General features: G+C 51.3%; 1 protein-coding gene across 2 annotated transcripts in view; it reads left to right on the forward strand.

Moving 5' to 3' along the window:
- The window catches only part of LOC140410702 (adhesion G-protein coupled receptor F1-like), a 540,253-nt gene that overhangs the window by 346,450 nt on the left and 174,085 nt on the right, over positions 1 to 19,718 (forward strand). Inside the window, exons 2-3 of one of the 2 annotated variants that reach the window (XM_072499142.1) lie at positions 185 to 301; positions 16,792 to 16,858. The exons of the other annotated variant lie outside the window; for it this stretch is intronic. Of the exons in view, the coding sequence (XP_072355243.1) occupies positions 194 to 301; positions 16,792 to 16,858 (175 nt within the window). The 5' untranslated portion in view covers positions 185 to 193. The remainder of the gene's footprint in view (positions 1 to 184; positions 302 to 16,791; positions 16,859 to 19,718) is intronic. 2 annotated transcript variants of the gene reach the window in all.

A 19,718-nucleotide genomic window follows, 5' to 3' on the forward strand; every position in this document is an offset into this window, starting at 1 on the left:
CTGGACAACCTGTTCTGATGAGAGCTCCTCGATCTGAAATGGTAACTCTCTCTCCACAGAGGCTGTCAGAGTTGCTGAGTCTTTCCACCATTTTCTGTTTGTATTTCAGGTTTGGTTTACTGCTGTTCTTTAATCACATATTATCTTTATTTTTCCCGTTTTATCAATACTTCTATGAATTTAGACATTTGTCATGATGGCTCGACATAAGGTTATGTTACACTGCCTGTTGCTGTTGCTGATCTCTCAATGTGCAGAAGTTGAAGTTGGTCCGCCACGTAGTTCAAATTCTCCTCTTCTGGTGAGTAACTACCTTCTATAAATTATGTGTAATGAAAGTAAAACAACTAAAATGCTAGATTTGCAACGTATTTTCTAACTCTGCTCTTACTCAGATCAGGCATACCAAAAAATGAGGTATCAACCTGGTGAAGCCACAACACAGGATTACTTGTGTGCCAAACAGCCTAAACAGCAAGTAATAGACAGAGCTGAGCGATGCCCCAACCAACGCATCTGATCCAAGCTCTGCAGTCCTGCCACATCCAGCCATGAATGGTGGTGGACTATTAAACAACTCACTGGAGGAGGAGGCTGCATAAATATCCCCATCCTCAATGATGGAGAAGTCCAGCACATATGTGCAAAAGACAAGGCTGAGTGATTCACAACAATCTTCAGCCAGAAGTGCCGAGTGGATGATCCATCTCGGTCTCCTCCAGAGGTCCCCAGCATCAGGGGCGAAATTCTCCCCCAACGCCGCGATGTCCGCCGACTGGCGCCAAAAAAGGCGCCAATCAGATGGGCATCGCGCCGGCCCAAAGGTGCGGAATGCTCCGCATCTTTGGGGGCCGAGCCCCAACATTGAGGGGCTAGGTCGGCGCCGGAGGGATTTCCGCCCCGCCAGCTGGCGGAAATGGCGTTTGTTGCCCCGCCAGCTGGCGGAAATGGCGTTTGTTGCCCTGCCAGCTGGCGTGGAAATGCGGCGCATGCGCGGGAGCGTCAGCGGCCGCTGACAGTTTCCCACGCATGCGCAGTGGGGAGAGTCTCTTCCGCCTCCGCCATGGTGGAGGCCGTTGCGGAGGCGGAAGGGAAAGAGTGCCCCCATGGCACAGGCCCGCCCGCGGATCGGTGGGCCCCGATCGCGGGCCAGCCCACCGTGGGGGCACCCCCCGGGGTCAGATCGCCCTGCGCCTCCCCCAGGACCCTGGAGCCCGCCCACGCCGCCTGGTCCCGCCGGTAAATACCAGCTTTGATTTACGCCATGTACATCAGGTGGAGGCAGTTATGCCCAGCTGAGACAGCAGTCAGAGTTCTGCTTGGTCCCAGCCAGATGCTGAGCCTATGGAACATGCTATCCTGGAGATGAGGGGGACATTAGGGAGAGGCCGGGACTTTCAGAGGGAGATGTCAGTGACACTCCAGCAAGTCCATAGTCGATTGGAGGAGTCCCAGAGACTACGGGCGCAGGAGATGTCGCCGGCAATACGTGGCATCGAGGCTAGGGTGGCAAGTGCAGTGAAGAGCCTGGTGCACGACGTCAGCAGCATTAGTGGAGGTGTCCAAGTCATGGCGCAGGTGGTGACGGCCATGGCTGAGGGCCTTGGCAGAATGTCCACCTCACTGGGGGACGTGACCCAGTACCAGGCTGACTTTGATAAGGTGCTGGGGGCATGTCCCACTGTCAAATAGGAATGGCTGAGACCTTGCGGAGCTTGTTCCAGTCACAGGTGGGGATTGCTGTGGCGCTGCAGAACATAGCCAAATAACTGAGGAGCATCGCCGAGGGCGTCAACACCACGGTGCAGACATCGGGGAGCCGCCAGGGCTGGCAGAGCCAGATGACGCCGGGGAACCGGGCTCAAACCAGCTGCCGCTCCAGCCTGAGATGAACCCTGGGGCCCTCTCCTGAGGCAGGGGAGGTGGGTGCCAACCCAGACCTGTCCCATGGAGTGGGGATGGTGGTTACCAGCTCCCGCAAGTTCCACCCTTCTGATGAGACCGCATCTCACAGTCAACACACAGGACTGGGTGGCACGGCTGTGCATGTGCCACCGACAAGGGAGCCGAGGCCCTCCGGCCCCAGAGCCCCCCCCCGAGGACACTCTCCAGGGGCATCGATGGCCATGGGACATGGTAAGCAGCTGGCTGCCTCCACTTAGACGGAGCTGTAGAACAAGGAAGGCTAAGCACATTAATGATCACTGAGGGCACTGGAGAGTGAGGGTAGGTGAGGGGGTGGTGGTGAGAGTGGGGCGGCACCACTGGGAGAGAGGGGCATTGTTGGACACGTGTGAAACATTAAGAATCCTTCACCACAAACCGTATGATGCCTCTGTCACTTTCTTTCGCAATGAGGGCCGACCTCCGAACCCTTGGCCAATTCTCCCGTCCCTCCAAACCCCTGTACTCTGACACATCCCGTGCAGGTGATGGATGTGAGAGAGCACTCGGCAGAAGGCAGGGGTCAGACTATGGCACAGATCAGTGTTTTTCAAACCTTTTTCCCGGGGACCCATTTTTACCAACTGGCCATCCTTTGGGACCCACGTCAGCCGACCTTCGCGACCCACCATTTTCTCTTACCTTTAATGTGAAAGGTGAGCCTGGTTGGTCTTCACGATCTCACTCCAATCAGGTTCACAGAAAGAGAGGGCTATGTCCATATCAGGTGCAGGAATCAGCCAGTTCCTTTGTGCTGTCTTCATCTTTGTGAGGACGGAAAACCCAACCTCGCACATGTGGGTTATTGTGAAGTGCAAAAACAACAAAATGCTTGTTTTACTCAGATCCGGGTACTCCTCGGAGTGGCTACTCCAGAATGCTGACAGTCTCATTAACCTGTGCTGTGTTTTTAATATGCTGTCACAGCTGAGGCGCAGAAGTTTAGTTTCTTCATTTGGAGTCAGCTGCAAGTTAACAACTGATTCTGGGGTCTCAAACTCAAAGGGATTTTTCACCCACCTCTTTACTCTCAAAATCTTAAACTTCTCCTCTGGAAAGGAGCCACCAAAATTGTTGCTCAGCTCAGCCAGAGGTGACTGAATAAGGCTTGCCAGTCCATTCACAGCTTCCGTACTTTCCAACCACAAAACTATTCAATCCTGCAAAAATCGCTGCGCCAGTCGTGTGGGTTGTGTAAAGTCAGGTAGCACTGCAAATCCTCAACAAATTCATTGTGCCAAATATGCCTAACGTAAACTAGCAAGATTGCACAATCTAAAACATTGGTACTTCCATCCAATTGTATTGAGAACTCCTGCGCTGATTTTAAACTAGAAATAAGCAGGGCTTCTAAATTCTCAGCAATATCACAAATTCGGCGAGACACTGTGTTATCACTAAATGGATGCATTTTTCTTTTTCAATGAACGTCTCATCTATAACCGTACAAATTATATGTAATAATGCTGCAGGGAGAATTAATCTCTGCTACAATGTGGGGTATTTTCTCTTCAGCTACACGGTAAGCTACTATGTAAGAGGCTAATTGTACTTTGTTGTTCAATGTAACATTTCTGCTGAGGACTTCAGCTGAAAGTTCTCGTTGCATCCTTTAAAAAAAACAAATCAAGATATTTGTCCTCAAACTCGCCATGCTTAGTCTTCAAATGCCTTTGAAGTTTTGAGGGTTTTAAACTTTCATTTGCCAATACGTCCCTGCATATAACACACATGGGTCTTGCATCCTGATTTGTATTGGCACAATTAAAAGATCCATACCTTAAAAAAATCATCTTTATATTGCTGTGTGCGTGATTTCAGCTTCTTCTTAATGGGCTGTTCACCAGAGGCCCTAGTGCTCACACCAGCACTGCTTTTTCCTGCTGTCGATTCTCCTAAAAAGCTCACAGCACCACTGCTTTGCCCTGCTGTGGATTCTCCTGAGCCAATTTCTCCAGCAGGTGTAGTTGTGCGATCCTGGCCTGCTTGTGTCTCTCGCCCTCTTACTTATTTCAAAATGATCCATTTTGAATTTTTCAGTCCTGTTGCTTATTTGCTGCTGACAAAATGGAGGAATTGCAATCGCGCCCAGAGCACGTGATGTCAGCGTTCGGGGCGCATGACCTCTCTGCCGTTGCTTCAGGCAGGAAGACTGTATTGAATTTTTTAAAAAATCTTCTCCTGGGTCAGCATGCTGACATCAGGAGGAGGCGGCATTTCTCTCTGTGCTCTGGGCATGGCACTGAAGAACGGGCATGCAAGAGTGGACAAGCACACGCAGTTTGCCCGCATTTTTAAAGGCGGTCGCGGCCGGCATTTTTAAAGCTGCTCGCAGTTGGCATTTTTTGAAAGCTGGTTGCTGGGGCCTTTGCGCTTGAATCATGCGCTGTGATGGATGGCTCCGCCACCCTCCCGATACCCACACACTGGTCACGAGCCCTACTTTGAAAATGCCTGGCATATTTGAGGAGAACCAGTGCTCAGCTCCCTGCGGGTTATCATCACCCCCACCTCCTCCCCCGCTCTTGACAGTGACCCACTGATGATGCTGACACAGACCCAGCACCCTGGAGCGACGTGACACATACCCTGGGAGGGTGGGAAATGGGGAGAGGGGTCTGGGGAAGGTAGCAATGATTGACCAGGCCACTTCCTAAGTGAAGCGGGCGAGTGTGAGGGCCTCCTTGGACTTCCAGGCTTGCCAGACCCTTGCAGCTGCCACCTGTCCTGGTCCTCCGGTTCATCCCCGGGATCTTCCTCAAGCCCCCACTGGTCCGGCGCTTCCTCATCATCCTTGTCCTCCTCCTCGGAGGTGGGCACATGTACCTCATCCCCCACCTCCACATCACCCGTTGCTGTGCCAGGTTGTGGAGGACATAGCAGACCACCATAAATCGGGCGACCCTCTCGTAGGTGTACTGCAGGGCGCCACCGGAGCGGTCAAGGTATCTGGACCAGATTCACGTTTAAAAAAAGAGTATAATCTGTGTGGATGTGATCACTTGCTTGGGAGGCAGCTGAATGACAGGAGGCTGTTGGATATGTGGTGACTCCCGTAAATTGTATGGAAATAGGGCTTAAGTGGTGATAATCGGTTTCTTGCCACGCTATGGTGGGATCCCGATTTCGCCTACAGGTGCAGGCCAGTTGCATCGCAAACTCTTTGGCGCCTACCGCGATTCTCATTTTCAGCCTCTCCCGCTACTCACCGGTCTCGTTAGCTCGAGCGAGAGCGCAACGAGGCCAGAGAATCACACCCCTAGTATTTTTTTTTTAAATTTAGAGTACCCAATTAATTTTTTCCAATTAAGGGGCAATTTACTGTGGCCAATCCACCTACCCTGCACATCTTTGGGTTGTGGGAGAGAAACCCACGCAAACACATGGCGAATGTGCAAACTCCACACGGACAGTGACCCAGAGCTGGGATCGAACCTGGGATCTCGACACCATGAGGCTGTAGGGCTAACCCACTGCGCCACCGTGCTGCCCTTCACACACCTAGTATTGATGGCGGGCCGAATTGCCTGTGGTTTCCTTTCCTGTTGGGCCCGCCAGTTCTGGAACAATTCAGGATATGCTAATGAACCAGCTTTCTGCCTACATGAATCGAGAGCAATTCTCATTCCCGCCGGTGTTGGTTTCATTGGGGCCATCCTCATTGCACAATACGGTATCAACAATATCTTTTTCCCAAATCTGTTTCACAATGTTTGTCTTCAGGAAACTGTCATGAAAATATTCTACAAACTCACCGTTTTGACCATCCTTGCCAATTAGATTATCCCAGTTTATATAAAGATTACATTCTCCCACTACTATTGTATAGTTTTTGTTGCAAAGCGCCCCCATTTTGAGGTGCCCTCACACTCCCATATCTTCCTCAGCAGCACCCAGCATTCCCAGTGGTTCTGCCGATCAACCAATATTGTGCATTTTCTCTTTCGGCCTTCCAGTTTGGGAATCCACTCACCATCTTCAATTGGATGGTTAATGCAGAGGCAGCCTATTGGCTCCCAGCTTCATGTAAAATTGAGCCTTCACAATAATCTTGGATTTGTTCTAGTGCTGAATTATTAGCCTATTATGCCAATAACTGCTATAGACAGAGGAATCTTCTTCAGCTAAAGGTAACGTCATCATAGTCCCAGATGACCATAGACTGCTTTCCCGTTTGAAGGGGAGAGCTGATTGGTAGTGGTTTAGCCTGAGGATCTTCATACCTCAGGTGAGGGGCAAGGTTGAGACGGCGGGACTTCATGAATAACCTCAGCGGGTACGGGAATTGAACCTGCACTGCTGAATCCGGGCTGCATTACAAACCAATTATCTAGACCCAACTGAGCTAAACAGGCCTATAATGATCACTTTGGGCAGTCAGTGGTGTAGTGGTATTCCCTCTGGACGAGTAATCCAGAGACACAAAGCGGGATTCTCCGACCCCCTGCCGGGTCGGAGAATCCTCGGGGGGGGGGGGGGGGGGGGGGGGGGGAGCAGCGCGAATCCCAACCCGCCGATCCGACGCCGGTTTTCGGGTGGGGATCTCGCCATGCCGGTCGAGGGCTGTTGGCAGTGCCCCCCCCCCCGGGCAATTCTCTGGGTCCCGATGGGCCGAGCGGCTGTCGGTTTCTGGCCAAGCCCGCGGGCGTGGATTGGACATGGTCCCACACGTCAGGACCTGGCTGGTAGGCCGGCTGGTGCGGTTCTTGGGGGATGCGGGTGGATCCGGCCCCAGGGAAGGGGCCCCCCACGGTGGCCTGGCCCGCGATCGGGGCCCACCGATTTGCTGGCGGGCCTGTGCCGTAGTGGCACTTCTTCCTTCCGCGCCTGCCCCTGTAGGGCTCCGCCATGGCTGGCGCGGAGATGACACCTGTTGCTCTTTAACCTTTGTCTATTTGCTCTGATTACGTCACCTTTGCTCATGAGTCGCCAGGTATCTTTATGATATCGCCACGTGGTTCAAGTTCAGGTTATGATTAATAATACAGCACACCGCTTAGGAAGGATTAAAACAACGGTCATTTATTATATACAACAAGCAATATTAATACACTAATACTACTATCTATATAATAAACCTATCACTACTGGCCAATACTTAACTTTAGGAAGAGCCCACTAGGTCAGGGAAACGAATGGCTTGTCCAATCAGATCTGGCCCGCGGGATTCAAAAGGCTGCTACAGGTCGGTGGCTGGGTGTCTCTACCGGATAGCGATCGCTGGATTCAAACTTACTGTTGCCGGTTGCTGTTCTTGCGAAGGTCTCGAGCAGGCGAAGAGGAGAGAGAGAGAGAGATCTGAACTTGGACCCTCACTTTTATAGGGCCCAGGGGCTTCCCGCCTCCCGGGGCGGCCCTTGACCCTGAGTCCCAAGTGATTGGATCTGTCCCCAACCTCTGGGGTCGATGTGTCCAATGGTGAGGCGATTCCTCGATCGGGGGTTGGTCGCTCACCTGTCTTTGTTTCGGCCACTGCAGGCGCCGACAGGTCTGGCCCGGTATTCAATTGCTAATATGTTGCAATTGTTCCTGGGGATAGCCGATTTAACTGTGGATGTCTGAATAGATGGGCTGCAAACAGTCCTGAATGCAACTGCAAATACCTGGGTTGATGGGCTGTTGATAGCCCTGAGTATCGATCTGGGCTAACTTCCCAGAGCCGAATATGCAATACTGTCTGCAGCTGCCTGCTTGTGTCTTCTTAGCTGCTTTTCCCAGCAGTCTTTCGGGTTAGCCATTTTAAACTGGGTTTTGGCCAGATTAATCGGAACGCAGCCATTTTATGTGGCTACATACCCGCCTTGTGATCCTAACGTGAAGCATGAATGATCACATAAATGTTGTCCTCTTCGTTCCCTGACCGGTGGGGGGGGGGGGGCACCTCCTACATGGCCACTACTCTGACCCTAGCTATGCACAAAAATTTACCTAAACAATTCTTGAGGGCGCTGTGTCAGGCAGGGGCATGTGTTTTTAAAAAAAAAAAAAAAAAATTGGGAACCTCTAATTTTACCTAAACAATTCTTCAAGTATTATACAATCTTATCTCTCTAAACATACAATAACAATCATGACATTTAATATACTCTTTCCTGGCTTGGCAGTCAAGCTCAGGATCATACATTTCCATACATTCTCTTTTTATTTACAGGAAGAACCGCCAGTGCATGTTTTATTATTCATATGTCGCGGGGGTCTGGGGTCTGGTCATAGCCGAATATCGGGGATCGGATCCAATAGACTGGATTTCAAGCGCGGTACGCTCTCCTTTTCCACTTGCGGAGGCGCATGGTCTATACTGCACAACTGAGTATAGCCAATGCCAAAAGTGCCTCAATGATGTACGATAGGGAGTACCAAGTTATGAACTTGGCACACCAGGATAATGCAGCGTGGTTGGTGACTGGGCCCTCGGTACAACTGGGCCGTGAAGTGTTAACAGTAAAGGGGTTTGGAGTGATTGGGTCCGCGTTCCCGCGCAACCAAAAGTTCATCTTGGGGCCAATTAAACCCTTATAATTGGTCACAGTATGTGACTCTCCCCCCCATTTTTTTTTCAAAACAAATGTTTGGACACGGCACACTTCCCAATGGTGGACCAGTGCTAGGTTTATCATCCAAATGTTCCAGGATGTAAATAGCATGTGGCAGCAACCCAAAGGTTGCCTAAATAAAATAAAAATTGTTTTTAAAAGAAAAGGTCGAATGAGGTGCGTGTGGGCCGCGACGGGTAAGACTTGGGTGAAGTCCCAGGGTAGGACGGCTACCAATACCATATCTTCCCTACCCGAGCGTTTTTGACCAACGGGGGGGGGGGGTCCCCAGGCAGGGCGGGTCTCACGCCGTTTCTCCACTGCCTGAGCGACCAAAGAACGGATAAAAATGTAGTCATCATGGTGGGGTTACTGTTCTGATTCTACCATCAAATCAGAAGGGTAGCTACGATCGGGCGTCTGGTCTGGTGACCAGGTATCAGCTGAAAAGCTAGTTCCTCTGAATGGGCGTCTGGTCTCGGTGGGCCTCTGAGGCAAGTCCTCAGAGGTTTCGGCAGAATGGGCGTGTGGCCGCGGTGGGTGTCAGTGGGAAAAGTTAAAAAGTTCAGGTGAATGGGTGTGGGGCGGTGAGAAAATTCTCCTGTCGGACGAACAACATTTAACAAACAGACAGACAACATAAATCATTCTGCAGGTTCCATCAGAAAGGACAACACTTTTCACCAAGTGTCTCCTTTAAATCATCATGTGGACACCTCAGTTCTCGGTCGTTATGGGCTCTGCCTTTTTCTTATTGAGAGTGCCTGTCGGTTGGGCACTCTGTGGTTTTTTAGGGCCATTGCATTCTCTAGCAAAATGTTCCAATTGTCTGCAATTGTAGCACTCTTGCGGTTTGGCTGGGGGGCTGTTCTTTCCCTCGTTTACCCAAGCGGGGTTATGGAGAGTGGTTCTTACTGCCTGCATGTCTGCGGCGGCTTGGTTTTCCTTGGGGGTTCTAGCTGCTGATTTACCGTGAGCCGCTTGTTCCCAAACGCGGGACAATCTCTTGACCACCCACTTCTCATTATGAGCCTCCTCCGAGGGGTCATAATTGCTACAGGCATTCTGTCCTGCTTCCATGGCATGGGAAATAAGGGTGCGGGTCCACTTGGCCATATTGTCTGGGGACAAATGGGCACGATCTACGTTGCCGAAAACGGCTTCAAAATGAATCCACAAGCGTCCTGCGAACGCTGTGCAGTGTTCAGACTTTTTCTGTCTGCATTTATTCAGACCGTCTACGGGGTCGCCCCGGTTGTACCCGATCACATCCAGGATCGCGGTATGCATTTCTGCAAGGGTGCCTCCTCCTACATTCTGTGGGTCGGGAAGGGCTGCTGCGACCGATGGGTCTAAGCTGAGGACCGTGAGCTTTACCTGCTCTTTCTCATCCAGGCTGTACATGGTCACCTGGTGTTTGATGGTGGCAAAGAAATGGTGTGGGTCTGAAGCGGGGAGGAACGGTGTGATTTTGGCACACGCGTCCCGTAATTGGGTCACTGTGAGGGGGGTGGAATATAAGACCTCCGCCTCGTCTGTTGTGGCGGTGCGGTGGGTTGTTACAGGGTTCATGGGAGCTTGTATTATCTGTTGTGTGGGGGGTGAGGGTGCTTTCCTCCTTTGGGGTTTTCCCTGCGCGCATGCTCCCTGAACATATCTCTGCGCTGTCTCTTGCAATTCTTCCCAATCAGGGCCGTCTTCCTGGTCTAAACTTTCCCTAAAGGTTTCTTGAAATCCCTTTTGGACAGAAAGCAGTGCTTTCAAGTCTGCAATCTGCTTTCGGCACTTTGCATGGTCCAAAGTACTCTGCCTTTGTTGTGGCGTGGAGCGCTCTCAAGGCTGCCATGAGATCATTGCATTGTTTCTGGAGCATCTCTACCTGGTTTTCTGTTTCTTTCTTTACCAGGACTGCACGCTGAGGGTCCTGATAAGCCTTTTTATTACATAGACCATACAGTGCAGAAGGAGGCCATTCGGCCCATCGAGTCTGCACCGACCCACATTAATCCCTCACTTCCACCTTATCCCCGCAACCCAATAACCCCTCCCAACCCTTATGGACACTACAGGTAATTTAGCATGGCCAATCCACCTAACCTGCACGTCTTTGGACTGTGGGAGGAAACCGGAGCACCCGGAGGAAACCCACGCGGACACGGGGAGAACGTGCAAACTCCGCACAGACAGTGACCCAGCGGGGAATCGAACCTGGGACCCTGGCGCTGTGAAGCCACAGTGCTAGTCACTTGTGCTACCGTGCTGCCCCAATATTGTGACTGGAAACTATTCAAGTGCGCCAGACAAGATTGGTGACCCCGTTTGACGTCAGCCACCTCTTCGTCCTTTGCTGCTAATTTCCCTTTTAACTCCAGGTTCTCTTTCTCAATTTCGCATACATCGAATTTACTCATCCGATGTATGCCTTCTATTTCCTTGCGGAGCGTCCTGACAACCTCCTCTGTGCCTCGCAATTGTGCCAGACAGGACACAATTGCCATCGGCTTGCGCGCTTTTGCTAAACTCTTTTTGTGGATCTCACTCAGGTTCTCCCACCAAGTATGCCCTATACTTCCAGGACCTGAGTCGTCGTTATTGCAGAAATCCTTCCACATGGGCCATCCTTTGCCCTGCAGAAATTTCCGGATTTCCACTTCCCAAACGGGACACTGTCCTGCTCCTACGCTGCTGACTGGTGCGACAGCAAAATCTCCGGGGTTCATGAGGCGCTGCATCGCTTGCATTGCCTGCATGGCTCTCTCTTATCTGCTCGTTATGTTTGAATTTGGAACAGGGGGCTAAGGTGGTGTGGTAGATGCGGGTACGGCTTGCGCTAATTTCCGAAATACCAACTGCCGACAGTTTTGACGCAACAAAAAATCTATCATTTTTGCCTTATAACCCTGTTAGTTACGCATGCATATACACACTTCCGAATTGTGAATTATTAACCAGAACCGCTTGAACACTTGTGGTTTTTTTTTTTTGTTTACGATTGGATTCTAATTCAAATGTTGGGGTTCTCCCGGAGTGATTTTCCACTTCTATGTCGGGTCCCATCAGGATGTCGCCAATTATGTTGCTCTTTTTAACCTTAGTCTATTTGCTCTGATTACGTCACCTTTGCTCATGAGTCGCCAGGTATCTTTATGATACCGTCACGTGGTTCAAGTTCAGGTTATGATTAATAATACAGCACACCGCTTAGGAAGGATTAAAACAACGGTCATTTATTATATACAACAAGCAATATTAATACACTAATACTACTATCTATATAATAAACCTATCACTACTGGCCAATACTTAACTTTAGGAAGAGCCCACTAGGTCAGGGAAACGAATGGCTTGTCCAATCAGATCTGGCCCGCGGGATTCAAAAGGCTGCTACAGGTCGGTGGCTGGGTGTCTCTACCGGATAGCGATCGCTGGATTCAAACTTACTGTTGCCGGTTGCTGTTCTTGCGAAGGTCTCGAGCAGGCGAAGAGGAGAGAGAGAGAGAGATCTGAACTTGGACCCTCACTTTTATAGGGCCCAGGGGCTTCCCGCCTCCCGGGGCGGCCCTTGACCCTGAGTCCCAAGTGATTGGATCTGTCCCCAATCTCTGGGGTCGATGTGTCCAATGGTGAGGCGATTCCTCGATCGGGGGTTGGTCGCTCACCTGTCTTTGTTTCGGCCACTGCAGGCGCCGACAGGTCTGGCCCGGTATTCAATTGCTAATATGTTGCAATTGTTCCAGGGGATAGCCGATTTAACTGTGGATGTCTGAATAGATGGGCTGCAAACAGTCCTGAATGCAACTGCAAATACCTGGGTTGATGGGCTGTTGATAGCCCTGAGTATCGATCTGGGCTAACTTCCCAGAGCCGAATATGCAAACCTGTCTGCAGCTGCCTGCTTGTGTCTTCTTAGCTGCTTTTCCCAGCAGTCTTTTGGGTTAGCCATTTTAAACTGGGTTTTGGCCAGATTAATCGGAATGCAGCCATTTTACGTGGCTATACACCTCCCTGCACATGCGGCAGAATATGCCAGCCGGTCTGCGCATGCGCTAACTTGCGCAGCCCCTTCGGCACCGGCTGGTGGGTGCTAGCCCCTGGCGCCATCCTAGTCCCCGGAAGTGTGGAGAATTCTGCAAATTCCGGTCGGCCCAACGCCGGAGTGGTTCGCGCGTTTTTTACGCCGGCGTTGGGGCCACCTCACTGATCCAGGAGAATCCCGCCTACAGACTCATGCTCTGGGGTTCCTAGATTGAATCCCGCCATTGCAGATGGTGAAATTTGAATTAAATATAAATCTGGAATTAGAAGTCTAAAGGTGACCATGAAACCATTGTCTATTGTCATAAAAACCCATCTGGTTCACTAATGTCCTTTAGGGGAGGAAATTTGTCATCCTTACCTGGTTTGGCCTACATGTGACTCCAGATCAAAGGCAATGTGGTTGACTCTTAAATTCCCTCATGGATGGGCAATAAATGCTGGACCAGCCAGCAATGCCCACTTCCCATGAACAAATGAAAACAAATTCCTTGATGAATTTGCAAGTACTGCAGTTTTTTATATAAGAACTCTGCTTTTTATGCCCAGGTTTCATTGATTTAGATGCATTCCAGTCCCTTGAACCACCAGAAAGGACAAACCATTATTTTCTATAGGGTCGATAAGAAGTAAAGCTAGAGGTGGTATGAAGAAATCATTGAATGTTGTCGAAAACCCGAATCCGAGTAAGACTCAAAATTTAACTTCAAATCAGGGCACCACGTTGGCGCTGAGGTCCCAGGTTCGATCCCGGCTCTGGGTCAGTATCTGCATGTATGAAGGTATGAACACATCGGGCAATCCATGGGAGTAAAGATTTGGGTGCCGCCACACGGCCGTCAAGGTGGACCCAAACTCCTTCAGGTGTCTGAGTACATTGATTCTGAACCCAAGTCATAATCTCATCAGTATCAGCCTGAGACTGAAAGGCCAATACATCATCAATTGTGGGTGGTAAATCAACAGGCTTGATGGGCGGGATTCCCCACCCCCACGACGAAGTGGCCGCGCCGTCGTGAAAGCCGTCGAGGTTCACGATGGCGTGGAACGGCCCCGGTCCCGACCGATTCAGGCCCTGACAATGGGCCAGTATCGGGGCCGCGTCATCTACCCGCGACAGGCCTTGTCGCCCGCGTAAAAGCGGCGCCGCATAGATGACGCGGCGGGCGCCGCATAACGGACGTCATTCGTGTCCTGTCCTGTCCAAATCTGCCCCGCAAGAAGATGGGGGACGGATCTAGCGGGGCGGCGGAAGGAAGGAGGTCCTCCTTCAGAGAGGACGGCTCGATGATCGGTGGGCACCCATCGCGGGCCACCCCACATTTAAGGTACCCCCCGGTGCAGGATCCCCCCTCGCCCCCCCACAGGCCGCCCCCCCCAGCATTCACGCACCGCCAACGACTGTAGCGACCAGGTGTGGACGGCGCTGGGGGGCACCCGCCGTTTTGGCCTGGCCACTCGGCCCATCCGGGCCTCAGAATCGCGGGGGTGCCGGCGAATCGCCATTTTGTGTATCTCCGGCGATTCTCCGGCCTGCGGCCCGCGAAACTCGACCAGGCCGTTCCCGCCGCTTGGGAGAATCGTGGGAGGGCGTCGGACAGGCGTCCCCGGAAATGTTGGCGGCCCAGGCGATTCTCCCAACCGGCGTGGGAGTGGAGAATCGCGCCCGATATGTCTGGACTTATAGGCAGAGACTTGTACACAAGTATCCGATAATGCTGCCCATCTTACGGATTTGTCAGCCCTCCCATTTCCCAGTGAAATCCTATCTGTATGCCCTGTGTGGGCCTGACATTTTAAAATTGCCAATTGCTTTGGGTTCTGAATGGCCGGTAACAGATTGTCCACTCGTTCCACATTTTTGATAGCTGAGCCTGATTATGTTAGGAATCCCCTAAATTTCCAAATTTGTCCATAATCATGGGCTACTCCAAAGGTGTATCTTGAATCAGTATAAATGTTTGCAGTCTTGCCCGTAGCCAATATACAAGCTTGTGTAAGGGCAAATAATTCAGCTTGTTGAGCCGAGAAGGTATTTGGCAGGCAAGCCGCCTCTACAGTTGCATCGGGTGATGCAATGGCGTAACCTGTGCAACATTTGCCGTTTGAGTCTCTGACTGCTGATCCATCGACAAAGTACACTAAATCTGGGTTATAGGTCGTAGGGGGTGGGTGCTGTGTGATGCCCGTGTGCAGGACTGGCGGGGCAAGTAGCAGTGTTCAGCGAATCCCTCTCCCACGGTGCGTGAACCGTGCGGCTACCAACGCGTCACGTGCCCGCTGTCCTCGACGGTGCCGTCGTGCAGCCTCCTGGACGTAACCAGCACCTGGGCAGTGTCTGTGTCCTGCGCCCCTCCCCCCATTCTGATGCACGTCATCCTCCTCCTCTTCCCCCCCCCCCCCCCCCCCCCCCCCCCCCCCCTCAAGCACTTCGATATCAATGCCCGCTTCCTGTGCATTCCTCGCCTTCGGGGGGGGTCAATGTTCCCCTCGGCATCCCCCTGGACATTCCGGGCCTGAGTGCCTGCGGCCTGCGCGGCGACGACGGGCCACTCCGCGGCCATCCCCTCTGCTGCAGCAGCAACCGCTGCATCTGCAGCCACTGTGGGCCGTCTGAGTCTACGCTGCCGGATGGCCACCTGCAGAGCTGCGGCTCCAACCACGGCAGTGAACATCGCTGTCTGGTTGGCATACATGGTGACCTGCAGGAGGGTGGTGGGGGGCAGAGTAACGACATGTTACACGGAGGTTCTTCCACACCTCGCCAGCCGGGTTGCATGGGATACCTGTGTGTCCCGGTGGCCTGGTCGTACTGCAGATACGCAGCCAGCCTAACCCCTGTTCACTGTCTGCGTCCAACGGTTAGTTCACACCGTCCTCCTCACCAGTGTGCCAGTCGCCTGTGCCCATCAGCCACACGACAACCTGCGGCCGTGTCCTCGTCACCGTCCTGCCATATCAGGGCGGCTGACATGTAGCATCCGCGGATGGACGACACCCTCCACACTCTCCCTCACCCCCCTCACACCTCCACTCCCTCTCTCACCCCCTCACACCTCCACTCCCTCCCTCACCCCCCTCACACCTCCACTCCCTCCCTCACCCCCCTCACACCTCCACTCCCTCCCTCACCCCCTTCCCACCTCCACACTCTCCCCCCCCCCCCCCACCTCCACACTCTCCCTCAGCCCCCCTCCCACCCCCCCCTTTGGCCGCAGCGTTGTCGGGGAAGCCGACCCGATCTGCAGGAGCTCCGGAACAGTCCGCTCACCTCCTCACTGCTCAGCGTCAGCCAGCACGACTGGCTGACGACTTTATATACCAGGTGTGAACGGCGACGGAGTGAACTGGGGTCACTCCGTCGGGACTTCGGCCCATCTTGGCCGGAGAATAGCGGGGGTAGCGGAGAATCGCCATTTTGGGTGTCTCGGGCGATTCTCCGGCCTGCGCCGCGCAGAACTCGACGAGGCCGATCTCGCCACTTGGGTGAATCGCGGGAGGGCGTCGGACCAGCGTCACGTGGAATGGCGCGCCAGGCAATTCTCCCAACCGGCACGGCATTGGAGAATCACGCCCCTTATTTAACTGCAAATTGTGACTCCTTACAATTCCAGGATGCACTCCAGCTGTATCGATAATGTATCAATACATACTATGTGTGTGTGACAATGTGTGGGAACAGATGGATATAGAGAAGGAAGTTTGAAATAAACAGTAAAGGGGACCCTCCAACCTATTCTTGCCTTCTCAGCAGTATTTTCAGTACACCACAATTATGGCACGTATGCCACCATGCCGTGATTATAGTTAGCCAGAAATCTACGTTTCTACAATGTCGAGGAAATACTGAAACATGCAAAGACTTTTTAGACATCTTTGTAGATGCTATGTTTGTTATCACCAGAGTGAAGTTCTACAAATGTCCATTATCTCATCAAATGTTTACTCCATTGCAGATAGATGACAAGATATTGGATGTGTAAAGGAAAAAGTGGAAAATTAGTAAAAGAACTGAACATCATTGATGTTTTCACAAGAATGTTTAGTCAAGTGTGCAAATCTGATCAAAAGTAAAATTTGTACTCAGTTTATTAATCACAATTGTCATTATTTAATCGGACAAACTTTCTGAAATTGGACGTATGAACTAAACTGAGGCAACATTCTGACATAAACATATATCTTCACTGTTGCTTCGAAAGAACTGGTTAATGTTGTGAATTTGCAATATTTTTTACTGAACTGTGCAATCCAATAACCTCAATGTATTATAATTTAGTCAGAAGATCGTTCCTTAAATGAAGACAGTAATATTCAAATCCATCTCAAAAGACAGAAAAGAAATGGTAAGAGATTAGCACGTTATTATTTTGATTTGATTTATTGTCACCTGTACCACGGTACAGTGAAAAGTATTGTTCTGTGTACAGTCCAGACAGATTGTTCCATACATGAATAAACATAGGTCATACATAAATACTCAATGTAAATACATAGTCACAGGCATCGGGTGAAGCATACTAAATGTAGTCCTCCTCGGTAATGAAAATGTGTGATGAGATCAGTTCAGTCCATAAGTGGGTCATTCAGGAATCTAGGGCAAAATTCTCCCCCAACGGCGCGATGTCCGCCGACTGGCACCCAAATCGGCGCCAATCAGGCGGGCATCGCGCTGCCCCAAAGGTGCGGAATGCTCCACATCTTTGGGGGCTGAGCCGCAACATTGAGGGGCTAGGCCGACGGCGGAGGGATTTCCGCCACGCCAGCTGGCGGAAATGGCGTTTGTTGCCCCGCCAGCTGGCGCGGAAATGCGGCGCATGCGCGGGAGCGTCAGCGGCTGCTGACAGTTTCCCGCGCATGCGCAGTGGGGAGAGTCACTTCCGCCTCCGCCATGGTGGAGACCGTGGCGGAGGCGGACGGGAAAGAGTGCCCCCACGGCACAGGCCCGCCCGCGGATCGGTGGGCCCCGATCGCGGGCCAGGCCACCGTGGGGGCACCCCCCGGGGTCAGATCGCCCCCCCCGCAGGACCCCGGAGCCCGCCCACGCCGCTTGGTACCGCCGGTAAATGCCAGGTTTAATTTACGCCGGCGGGACAGGCAATTTCTGGGCGGGACTTCGGCCCATACAGGCCGGAGAATTGAGCGGGGGGGGTCCCGCCAACCGGCGCGGCCCAATTCCCGCCCCCGCCCAATCTCCGGTACCGGAGACTTCGGTGGGGGCGGGGGCGGGATTCACGGCGGCCAACGGCCATTCTCCAACCCGGCGGGGGGTCGGAGAATGACGCCCCTGGTAACAGTGGAAAGAAGCTATTTTTGAAACTGTTCATGTGTGTTCTCAGACTTTTGTATCTTCTGTCCAATGGAAGAGGTTGGAAGGGAGAATAACCCGAGTGGGAGGTGTCTTTGATAATGCTGCTTTCCCAAGGCAGCGGAAGATGTAGCCAGAGTCAATGGACGGGAGGTGGGTCACGTGATGGACCGGGCTGTGTTCACGACTTTCTGTAGTTTCTTACTGTCTTGGGCCGAGCAGTTGCCATATCTGGCAGTGGCCAGATAGGATACTTTCTATGGTGCCTCAGTAAGAATGGGTAAGTCAATGGGGACATGCTGAATTTCCTGAGGAAGTATAGGCGCTTTTGTGCTTTCTTGGTCATAGTGCCGACCATGTGTGGACCAGGACAGATTGTTGGTGATGTGCACACTTAGGAATTTGAAGCTGTCAACCATCCCCATCTCGGCACCATTGATGCAGACGTGCATACGATATTTTAGGACTTCTGATGGTGTTCCTTAAAATGAAGGTGACATCCAGAAATGATTTCCAAACTTAATCTCTGCAGACTAAGATTTGTTTTAAATTGTCAAATTTATTTTTGAAATAATATTATTATTCAGTTTTATTAGCCGAGAGGATAGTAACACGTGATTGGTGGTAACTAAAGTCTGAACTTCAATGGACCAGGAAGAAAACTGTAGTCATTGTTGTCAACCTTTCATTGAAATCCTTTAAACTAAACCAGTTCACTATCTTTGTTTGTCCTTAAAGGTCAGGAACTCCACTCTGTCAGATTATCATCCAGGTGTAAATCATGAAAAGAGACCTCGTGGAGTCTTCCCAAAACAGTTGAAAGTAGATCTTTGAATTATAATATAGCACAGTATAATTTATTCTGAGGACTTATAGGGCCAGTAATAAGTCATTTGTTGAACTTTAGTCTGCTGCAGATTACTGGACTTTTGGATGACCCCAAGATTGCAGGAAGCCTGATACATGCAAAAAAAGGGCAATGCTGTTGGAGAACTCTTATTCCTACCATTTTATCAGTTGCAAGAGATCTCCCCCTTCCCCTCAACAGTTTGAAATAGGGTCAATAACTAAACACAGCCATCGTTGGACGTTTTGCTGAACTGCACTTCTGCTGTCAGGCAAGCAGATGTGAAACTTTAAAAAAAAAAGTAAATTTAGAGTACTCCGTTCTTTTTTTCCAATAAGGAGCAATTTAGCATGGCAAGTCCACCTACCCTGCATATCTCTTTGAGTTGTGGGGCTGAGACCCATGCAGACATGGGGAGAATGTGTCAACTCCACAAAGACAATGACCCGGTGCTGGGATCTGTTGCTAATTTTGCCTTCTTTCAATTGCTCTGTTTTATTACCTTTGCTCTCGAGTCGCCAGGTATCTTTATGATACCGCCACATGGTTCAAGTCCGAGTAATGATCAATAATCCAATACACCAATTAGTAAGATTTAAATCAAAGCACATTTATTATACACAGTAATCACTACTCATGCACAAATTCTACGTTTAAGCTACTTCTACAACTAACAGGCCTATACTTAACTTGGAACTGGCCCACCAGGTCAGGGAAAGAAATGGCCTTTCGTTCGGGTTCTGAGCCTGCGGGATTCGAAGCTGGTACGGATTGGTAGCTCGGAGCGCCTATCTCGTAGCGAGCGTTGAATTAAGACTTACAGTTTTGACCAGCTGGTGAAGAGTGAAGAGCTGGAGAAGCGGTGGAGAAGAGAGCGACTTGAATTTGGGGCTCAATTCTTATAGTCCTCAGGGGCTTCCCGCCTTTCGGGACAGACCCTGTACCTGGTCCCAAGTGATTGGACTTTGTCCCAATCGCTTGGTTCGATTTTCTCCAATGCTGGAGCGGTTCCCTGACCGATGGGCGGTCTTGAAGTGGTCGTACACCTCCT

Source organism: Scyliorhinus torazame, chromosome 4, assembly GCF_047496885.1.
Source record: "Scyliorhinus torazame isolate Kashiwa2021f chromosome 4, sScyTor2.1, whole genome shotgun sequence".
NCBI classification, from domain to species: Eukaryota; Metazoa; Chordata; class Chondrichthyes; order Carcharhiniformes; family Scyliorhinidae; genus Scyliorhinus; species Scyliorhinus torazame.